The 11,061-nt window shown below is 41.8% G+C and overlaps 1 protein-coding gene across 1 annotated transcript; it reads right to left on the bottom strand.

Annotated features, from left to right (window-relative positions):
- Window positions 1–1,484: 1,484 nt before the first annotated feature.
- On the bottom strand, window positions 1,485–10,392 carry LOC119489281 (polyhomeotic-like protein 2). The gene is made up of 7 exons (XM_037771518.1): window positions 10,184–10,392; window positions 8,453–8,624; window positions 7,571–7,649; window positions 5,969–6,080; window positions 5,208–5,334; window positions 4,771–4,966; window positions 1,485–2,239 (listed from the first exon to the last, which is right to left on the bottom strand). The coding sequence occupies exons 2-7, from the start codon at window positions 8,597–8,599 to the stop codon at window positions 2,085–2,087; spliced, it is 816 nt and encodes a 271-aa protein (XP_037627446.1). The 5' UTR covers window positions 8,600–8,624; window positions 10,184–10,392; the 3' UTR covers window positions 1,485–2,084.
- Window positions 10,393–11,061: the final 669 nt, after the last annotated feature.

Raw genomic sequence — 11,061 nt, 5'->3', positions numbered from 1 at the left:
AGTATATCTTACATCATGTCATTTTTCCACCTTTTAAGCTGCTAAAAAGATTGTCACCATCCACTGAGTTTGTATTTTCAAAATTCTCCCTGTAATGAAGTTTATGAGCCACTCAGTGACTTGAAATGTCCACAGTTGAAAGAGATAAGCAGTGCAGGTAGTTTGACAGTGACTGTAGCTCTGCACAGGATGCACATAACATTGATCTTTTAATGAAGCAGGCATGTATTCCAAAATGTTGACCTGAAACGGCAAACACAGATCTGAAATTCCTCCCAGCAAGTTTATAATAGGTTTGAATTTTCAATTAGTTTTTATTTTATTTTAGTTTGGACTTCATTTTAGTTTAGTTTAGTTTTCAGAGTGTGTTGGCTACAGTAGTTTTAGCTTGTTTTTGTTAGGGCCAGGTATAATGTTGAAGTATACATACAAAATACATGGTTGGAGAACAGTGTAGGAATGGCCATTATGTTTAATCTTCACGTTACTTTAGTGAAGCAATTGCGACACAGCGGCATCACCTGGAATGTCAAGCTTCAATTTCTGTGGTTCAATTTCACGAGAATTGATGGAAATTCAGGCTGCCTCATTGTTTCGGTACTTATACACTGATCAGCCATAACATTAAGACCACTAACAGTTGAAGTGGATAACATTGAGTATCTCGTTACAATGGCACCTGGCAGTGGGTGGGATGTATTAGGCAGCAAGTGAACATTTTGAACTTTGTGTTGGAAGCAGAAAAAATGGGCAAGCGTAAGGATGTGAGCGACTTTGACAAGGGCCAAATTGTGATGGCTAGACGACCGGGTCAGAGCATCTCCAGAACTGCAGCTCTTGTGGGATGTTCCCGGTCTGCAGTGGTCAGGACCTACCAAAAGTGGTTCAAAGAAGGAAAACCGGTGAACCGGCGACAGAGTCAGACCAAAGGCTCATTGATGCACGTGGGGAGCGAAGGCTGGCCCGTGTTGTCCGATCCAATAGAAGAGCTACTGGAGCTCAAATTGCTGAAAAAGTTAACGCTGGTTCTGATAGAAAGGTGTCAGAACACACAGTGCATCGCAGTTGGTTGCGTACGGGGCTGCGTAGCCGCAGACCGGTCAGGGTGCCCCGTGCTGACCCGTGTCCACCACCAAAAGCGCCTACAATGGGAACGTGAGCATCAGAACTGGACCAAGGAGCAACGGAAGAAGGTGGCTCGCTCTGATGAATCACGTTTTCTATTACATCATGTGGATGGCGACGAGTTGGAGGGGTTGACTTGGCCTCCAAATTCTCCAGACCTCAATCCAATCGAGCGTCTGTGGGATGTGCTGGACAAACAAGTCCGATCCACGGAGGTCCCACCTCGCAACTTCCAGGACTTAAAGGATCTGCTACTGACGGCTTGGTGCCAGATACCACGGCAGACCTTCAGAGGTCTAGTGGAGTCCATGCCTCGACGGGTCAGGGCTGTTTTGGCGCAGAAGGGTGACCTACTCAATATTAGGCATGTGGTCATAATGTTATGGCTGATCGGTGTATATTATAGCTAAAAAACTAAGACTGAAATGAATTTACGTTCATTATTATTAGTTTTTCTGAAATGATGTATATTTAGTTTCAGTTTTACGACAATATTTTCCACTGCTTATTTTCGTTTAAGTTTGCTATAATAACCCTGCTTCATAGTCACGCTCCAGAGAAATACTAGAACAAAACAACTGCTAACGTTAAACCTCCCCTGCAGGAACACAAGGTACAGTAATACATCATGAAAACAATATGTTCTCAATGAAAGAAACTTTTCCCAACACAGCCTACCTAACACACCATTCCCATCTAAACTATGGGGTGAAGTTTTCCTGAAGTAGTGCCAGAGTGAAGTTATCAGTGTAAAAGGTGAGTCAAACAGTCCCAGCTGATGTCCTCGTGTTCAGCAGGCCACGACAAAACGTCCATCAAACAATTCTGGCCCAGTACCTGAACTCAGCTCACACGTACGTCAACACGTGGGAGATCCTGAGCACATCGCGTTTGTCCAGTCATAGCGGAGCTGCCTTCTGACGGCAGTGTATTGGTGTTTGTGTGAAGGGCGAGATGGGCTACGAGTCTTTGAGCGTGCTGATCTGGGCAAAGATCTTGAGTGCAGGGCCCAGCTTGATGTTCATGGTTCCCATGAGATGGTCCTCCTTCAGCAGCAGCAGGGCCTGTCCATCGATCTCCTGAGAGCGGAACTCCTCAGCAATCTCCAGACAACCTGCAACCACAAACCATCGACCGTCAGCTTACTCCACAGCCCTGCACAGACAACTGCACTAGGTTGATGTCTCATGATAATCACCATGATGGGTAACTACATTCATTTGTCACCATGGTTGGTATTAGAATAATCTGTATCTGTATGTACTGTAAGTACACTGAATTTTTTTTTGTATTCATTATTCTTTATTTATAATTACTGAAAGACATTTTTAAAGTCTTTGCATGCCGTGTTACTAGAAAACTTTGTGGATTTTAAACACAGGTTTGTTGAACAGTGCTACATTTAGAGCAGGAATGGCAGAGGACTGAAGGTTTATCTAAAGCACAACGGTAATGGAGAAGTCAATCCGGTTATATCGTGGGATGCAGCCCAAGCCTTCCTTAGAGGAAAAAATAAAAGCTCAGACTGCCCTCTTAAAAAAGTTAAATGGTAAAAAAAATCTGAAAATCTGCAAGATCAACTTGGCGATCTGGAACGGATACTTATAGTTCCACTAATCCAGGATCCATCGATCCATCTGCCCTATCGGAAATGAGAACCGTTAAACAGGAAATCAATTAAATATCATAGAGGAGATTGAGGGAAAAAAAATGATTTATGAAGCAGGTCCAAAAGCCCTAAAACCATTAGCCTGGAGGCTCCACAAGCAACAAGCAGAAAACGCAATTTATAAAATTAGAGACCCTTTAACGAATTGAATTTAGAAGGAATCCAGTAATAATTTGAAACAAATTTTTAATTAAAAAAAGTACAGTGTGTAGGATTTGGCGGCATCTAGTGGTGTGGTTGCAGATGAAAAGTAGTGTACAACGATGGTCACTAACCAGGCACTATATATCATTAATTGCGTTCAAGGTAAAATGGCAGACGAGCAGCACGATTGAGACATATCCATGAGTTGTAGCATTAAAGTAATATATTTAACGTGAGCAGCGCATCATGACACTAACGGCGTACTTTTGCCGATGAGCTCACTATATAGCCCCGTCTGGATAGATCTCCGGGATGGTGAGAAGGGAGTAGTGAATGAGTGAATGATTTAGGACACAGCCATAGTTAGATTATATATATATATATATATTTTTTTTAGCTTTTATGCCTTTATTGATAATAATAGAGATAGTATTGAAAGGGGGAGAGAGAGGATGACATGCAGCAAAGGGCCACAGGTTGGATTTCGAACCCTGGGCCGCTGCAGTAAGGACTCAGCCTTGGTACATGGGGCGCCCGCTCTACCATAGCCATAGTTATGAATATTATATTCTATTTCTGCTAATAGATCCCCCCCCCCCAAAACGCTACACACTGGCCCTTTAATATCACAAATCACTATACACTCAACCAGACAAAGCTAGTGAACAAAATATGGAACTGTTTTTAATTTCATTAGAACTTCCCCTTTTTGGCAAAGCACATAATGACATATCTTATATATGAAATTTCAATTGAGGAAATAGATAAAGCCCTCACACATAGGTAAATCTAAACTGTTCTCTGAAATGTTTTAGAAGGATACGACAATACATACCCCTTAAGGCAGCTCAACTGTTTATGCGTGCCATGATATTTTCACGCTTGTCTTATTGTGTTATTGTATGGAGCCAGGCTTCACAGTCGACTGTCAAACCTGTTGCATCGCTATATAAACAAGCACTGAAAATAATGGCTCAAAAACAATGAACAATCTCGCCCCAGCTGTACTTTGTCCATATGTTAACAAAATGAATACCAATGGAATAGCCACTAGGGGATCAAGAATGGTAACTGCAGAGTGGCACAGCGCAAGTCAGTCGTCTTTTTCAGTAAAAGGAATGCATTTCTGGAACGCCCTACTAATGGAAATAAAAATACAACCTGACCTGAAAACGTTAAATGAAAAGGTGAAACACTGGCTGAAACTAAACCAAACCTGTGATCACTGATTATCGATTGGGAACATACATATGTAAATTGATTGTAATGTACGATGTTGTATTATGTGATTTTATGTATGATGTGCTATTCTGTATTTTTTTTTATTTCTTTTCTCTTTTAGTGTAACAATGTATTGTCACTGTCAAATAAACTAATACAAAAAAAACCCATTATCGATCATATTAATAATCAGATGTTGAGAAGGCTGTTGATTCTATCGGATGGGAATTCTTATATCAAGTAATGGACAGATTTGGCAAAGGATTTCTACAATATATATAAAACACTTTACTCATCCCCAACTTCTGTGATAAAAACATATTCAAATACTGAATTAATTCCTTCATATTAAAATCGTTATTGTCACATTCATTCCTTTTGTCCATGCCCTCTCAACGCTTTTTGTTATACAGTTGCCATATTAGTTGATGCTACATTCAACATTATTCTAGCAATACTGTCCAGCTCAGGCTGCTGTCAGGTGTGTCTGTGATGTCTGCAAAATAATTAAAAAAATGTGCTTTTGCTTGGAGTAAGAAACTGAAAATGGGTTTTCAGAGCCTTTAAAGACGATGAATGTGTAATAAAGTAAGAGTTGAGGCGGCGCCCACCTGGCAGAGAGGAGATGAACTCGTAGACGTCCTCTATGTTCCACCGGCCGGGGTCACTGGGCAGGAAGCTGTGGGGCTGGATGGCCGACAGGGGGGACGGGGGTCTTTTGTAGCCAGACAAGTCCGAACATTGGCTGGACTCTCCCGGCGCAGGGTAGACTGAGTGATCAGTGGACAGAGCAGCAGCAGCAGGCTTCTGCACAGACGGAGCAGTCAGACGGGTTTCAATACAACACTTCTGTCAGAGACTTTAATTACATTTATATATATCTCTGACATGATGACATAATCTAATGTAGATGAGATAAGAGCTATAAGAAAGAAAGAAAGAAACATACAATACATACATTGTTCCATACAGGCAGTCATGCTTCATGGTAAGGAATTGCACAACATAACATTAGAAATTAAAAGTCAAAAGGTCACTGTTGTCTCACCTTCTTTTTAGACTCTAAACTGCAGTTTTTGTGGTCTCCATTCAGTGCTCGTTGTTTCTTCATGTTTTCCAGGGTGGTTTGGCGGTTTGGGAAGAGACCCATTCTCTTTGTGCATCCCACATTGTAGCTACGAAGAAAGTTAACATGGTAAGCTGAAACTTAGTCTTAATGCCTGATAATGAATCTAAGCTTTATTGTTTATTTTCACAACCAGTTGGAACATCTGTGGAAGACAGAGGCAGGTAGGTAGACATGCAGCCCGTCCAATCATTTCATTCGGATTGAATGACTTTGAATAAACTGAAGTTGAATTTGAGGGAAAAAGAACCTCCACTCTGTAACACCGCTGTAGAATCGCTAGTGGACCGATTTTGTAGTCCCAATAACTCCAACCGAGTGAGATATCTTCTCTCTAGCTGATCACGTTACATCAGTTACAGGAGTCTTTTATTCATATCATATCAATAACTCAACATTATCAACTTAATCATTTTAAACCAGGACCTTCCCTATTTGGATCAAGTAGCCCGTGAAACATAAAGTATGCCAGGTTTAGTAGTCTACAGCTGTTATTCCAATGTTTCAGATACATATTGAATCAACATTTATGAAAATATAAGCATCCGTTTGGACTCCAAAACCCAATATTAAAGGACTCAGATTAGGATCGACACTTGATCGGGACACAATTTCCACCTCAGGGTGAACTGTGGAAATGAAGGAAACTAAGAGAGAGTAATGTCTTCCCTGCCTTGCCTTACCGTTTGGCGCACACTGTAGAACAGAACCTCTTGGACCTCTTGAAAACGTAGGCAAAATCCACCTTGCCACACAGCTCACAGGTCAGCATGGGCTCCTGCTGGGCCTTTAGCTCTGAGGGAACACAGCAGCCAACACACAGTCAAACACCAGGGGCACAGAAGAGGTACCATCGCCAGCAGCAACATCCACTGAAAACACACCCGTGTAGGGACGAGGACTAAGTACTGCAAGACACGGCACACAGTATCCAGTCTGTCGTCCTTTCATAGTGAAACCTGGAGCACTCCGCTGTGGAAGCTGAGCATGAAAGCGAAGCTCTCAGTTTACTGGCTGATATACATCTCAGCACACATCTATGTCTCATGATCTCACCAATGAGATCGCTTGCAAAAGGCTAAAATGAGTTTCATTCGCAGGGAACACCCTTAGAGCTTCAATATGCTGCAAACAAAGTGCTTGTCAAATCGTCAAACAGCAGGTTGTGAGTGAGGTTTGGCCTTCTCTCTTAGCTCTTTTTCCCCATTCTTCACTACTTCTGTCACTTACGTGTACAGGCGAGTGTAATGAATGCTTTCAATGACAGACATGTCTGATTGTGCTCCGTTATTCCCATTTGTACTATTCATTGAGTCTCTCCCCTCTTTGTGCCAGCAGACTTTTCACCTCACCTTTGAGTGTGTCCATTCAGAACAGGTATACAGTTTGGCCTTTAGAGATAGAAGGGGTGTAAGAAAATATTTTAAAATAAAATATGGATGTTTTGATTATGTTTTGTGATACTGTATCGATTCTCAAAAACACTGTATTGATTCTTAATTAATAGTTTACATGCAAAGATTTACTCAGTCAATACTTTATTTAATTTGCAAAGAGATGCACCCTCTCAGTGTGTGTGTCCTCTCAAAGTAGTGCTATGATGTTGGATGTTACAGGGGACTATGATAAATGCAAATGCAGATCCCACTGTTCTGACTGCATAAAAAAGTAAACTTTTTTTACTCAGATTTTATGCATACGGCGGTGTGTTCTTTATTCTATGACAGTTTTCCAAAAAATTTGATTAATTATGTCCTCGGTCTTCTGGTTTCTCTTTTTGAATGACGAATACAGACTACCGCAGCCTCCTGGTGTGGAGATTTATTTCCTCTCACGCAGGTGCAGACCGTACATGCTAGTTGGCCATTGGCTGTAGTCTTTGCGGTGTGTTCAAGTGCTACTTTTTGGCCAAGACAAAGGCAGCGTGACGCGACGCAACAGGCGGCCTTCGGCTAGTTCTTTGATGTTGGTTTGGTGTGTCTGGGCCTAAAGTCAGATTTCTTCAAGTCAGATTTCTGAAACACTCACACAGTTCAATGTGACAGACTTCACCGTAATTATTGTATTATTATTATTATGCAATTCAATGTGATGAGCCAACCAGATCAAGTGAAATAGATTGATACAGGGAGAAGGTGCAATCCTGTGACAACGTAATGTTTTCTACAGTATCACATTTGTACACGGAGAAGAGAAATATCCGCTCCCAGTGTGTACCATGCTCTGAGAAAGAAACAACGAAGCTGTGCTACTAGTCTGAGAACTTTAAATCTACAGAACTTTACCCTTTGGTGAGATGCCGTTCATCTTTGAGTCCGCAGTGTGTCTCCTCAGGCTCTCAATCGAGAAAGATGGACGTTCCACCTGCAGACAGAACAAAATATACTTCATTAAGGCAGCTGATAACCGCTTGCAAAAGATAATCACAGAACACTATAAGAACACAATGTACAAATGTGCTCTGGCTTCTTGCTTGAATGGAGTATGGAAAATGTACAGATGGATGGATAGTTATTTATTTTTATGTTCAGAATGACAGGAAACATGGAGAGAAAGGGGCGGGGGTGAGGTTGCCCAAAGATTTTGTCAATGAATGCTACTTGCATAGGTGGTCAAGACGTTTTAAGGTTCTGTTTTGTTAATAGCCTGTTTCCACCTCATTAACCTTTTGACTGCAGGAGCCAGGGTCGAAATTTAGTTCCTCTACCGTTGTTCCTAGTGCCAAAAAAAGTTCCTGCTTTTAGGCATAGGAACTATCAGGATGGAGCTCGCAGAGCTGAACGCTGATTGGTCGAACACAAACCTTGAAGGCTGCTGCAACTTGTGTTTATTCATACAATAAAAAGCACTGGGCGGCACTTGTCATTACCACCACTGACAACCACTAGTGGAGCTGCGCAGTAGCCGAACAGAACAGAACAGACTGTGGTCGTACCGGACAGCTTCCAGGTATGTATGTGTGTGTAACGAATGTGCGAATGTGATCAGGGCGTTTCCTGCAACCGGTCAACAAGTCAGCACGGCCAATGTTGTTTTTGAGTTACCTGCCACTTTGGGTAGTCGACTGCCAGGTCTTTGATTACCCTCCCCGTCCTATAACGATTCATATTCTGTATCTGTGTGTTTGTGACTTTACAGAAAGACACGTGGAGAGCTCCAGTACTCACAGGGAAAGGCTCAGCACCCTCCTGGATGACGAAGCCTTCTATCAGATGGGTGAGGATGTGGGACTTGACTAGTGCCTGGGCTGGTTTGCTCTCTCCACTTTGTTGGCTGCTGCTGTCGCTGTTAGTGTTCCCATTCCCAGAGGTCATGACTGGAGCACAGGCTGCCCCTCGCCTGTCAACACAAGCAGCATGGCAAACTCAACAAGTGCTGCCACATGGACCTGGCCCCCCACCCCCAATAGCTCAAATACACAAAGAATGCAATGCCAACATAGCAGTTTAATGTTACCCAATGTTTTGGCAAAAATAAACAGTGTTAGTATCATTCCTGCTCGACATACGACAGGTGTTATTTTGACTCATTGAGAACCACTTTTGAATATGGCATAAATATAATCCACTAAAGCAGCACTTTTTTTTAAATTACATGTCCTATTTTGTAATTTGTTAACTTTATTTCGTCGACAATCTTCTTGCACTCAGTCACATACACAGAGATTCAGTTCTACGAGGAGTTTTAATGTGGGCCGATGTAAAGAGTGGATCCCAATCTGTCACACAGATTTCAGAAGGCAGTCCACACTGTGTACATCATTACCTTTATTTGTTCAGCTTTGTTGGTAAATGGTAATGGTAATTGGACTTGCATTTATACAGCGCTTTTCTAGTCTTCCGACCACTCAAAGAGCTTTACACTACATGTCAGCATTCAACCATTCACACATACATTCATACACTGATGGCAGAGACTGCTAAGGTGCAAACTTTGCCCATCAGGATCTAATCTTAATACTCATTCACACACACCGATGGCTATGCCTTCGGGTGCAATTTTGGGGGGTTAAGTGTCTTGCTCAAGGACACATTGACATGTGACCCGGAGCAGCCGGTGAATTGAACCACCGACCTTCCGATTGGTGGACGCTTTGTCGTCCTTGTTCTTGGCTATTTTTTTGTCTTATTTCTGTGTAAATACATTGAGAGCAATGGAAAAAAAGTCAAATTCAAGAAATCCCTGGTATATGTGCACACATACCTGGCCAATAAAGCTAAATCTGACTCTGAGGATCAGTGGACATGGTGTGCACACTGTTGATGTGGAAACTCAAGCTGGGATTATTATCCAAACTAATAATAACTAATAATAAACTAATAATCACAGATCCTGAGTCAGATTTAGCTTTATTGGCCAAGTATGTGTGCACATATACAATGAATTTGATTCTTGAATTCGACTTTTTCCATTGCTCTCAATGTATTTACACTAGAAAAGACTGATTGAACACCTGCCATACACATGATCTGGTAACGTTATGACTGCTAGTGAAAAATAGAAGTTGGATGTAAAGAATAACTGAACGTTAATAAGCCTGTTAAATCCAAATAATTCGCCTCACCCGGTTAAATTGCACACAAATGATATTTAAGTGGAGGTTATGAACACCAAACTAGAGTTAATTGCCGATATCATTGTTGGTAAACTTACTGCTATAGCCTGGTATCAAGTGAGTTAGTTATGGTTAACGTTACAGAGGTTTGCTGGTTGATTATGTTGAATTAATTAAGTTACACAGCATGAAAGCTCACGTTTTTAAACACAGTAAAACTTGAGAAGCAGCAGCTCTGAATGAGTCAGAGAAACAGGCGCTCTGCTCGGTAACAATGGTGTAACGTTAGAGGGAAGAAAAGCTCTTTGTTTAGCGGCTCCAAACAACGCGTTCATTTACTTACACTCCCTCTGTGAGGAGGAGCCGGTCACACACGTGATACACCGACTGCGCTTCTCCGGTTTAAACGAGCCGCCGGGTCCAGCCGTTACACGACCACACGCAAAGTTAGCAGCTGATTCATAACCTCTAATGTTTCAGCTTTTCTCCTTCTCCTCCGAGCAGCAGACACAACAAGCCTCGGTGCGTCTGTGTGTGACAAAGCTAGAGACGCTCACATGAAGGACTTCCGGTAACAACCTTCAGAATTAAAGCACATAATAGAGAACTGGTTTCTTTTTTTCTTTTTGCAAAACGTGTTTGCAACAGCGTTTCATAATCATACAGTCAGTATTGTTTGTAGGCATTAATTTGGAAATGCTCACCATTAATTCTTGACCTTAGTTTGACCAAATATATCCATTTAAAGCTGTTCTCCAGAGCTTTAATATAACCACAACCCTATGGATGGAAATAAACACAACCCTATAGGCCTATGTGCTCAGTTCATATGCGGTTGAAAGCTTCAGAAGTAAAAGTCTGTATTGTCTTTTTATTTCTATATTTGCACTAGTCTATGCAGGCAGGTGCTTCTCGTCCAGTTGCATACATGTATTGTGAAGGCAGAGTGTATTAGTTGTGGTATTAACGTCGGCTAGCTTCACACTGTTTGTAGTAGTAGGCTAGTACTAGTAGTAGAAGTGAATGGAGTTTTGAACACAACTCCGTGTCTGATAGCTGATTCGCAGCGTGCCGGGACAATGGGAGGAGCTGTTGATGTGAGAGTACTGCTGTCTGTCTTTACTGTGCGGGAACTACACACACAAGTAGGCTACGGACTGACGACACGGTTCAGTTTTAAGTTTAGGAACATTTGGACCAATTCATGAAATATATTTAAAC

This window comes from Sebastes umbrosus, chromosome 6 (assembly GCF_015220745.1).
Source record: "Sebastes umbrosus isolate fSebUmb1 chromosome 6, fSebUmb1.pri, whole genome shotgun sequence".
NCBI lineage: Eukaryota > Metazoa > Chordata > Actinopteri > Perciformes > Sebastidae > Sebastes > Sebastes umbrosus.
This window is presented reverse-complemented; position numbering and strand designations above follow the sequence as displayed.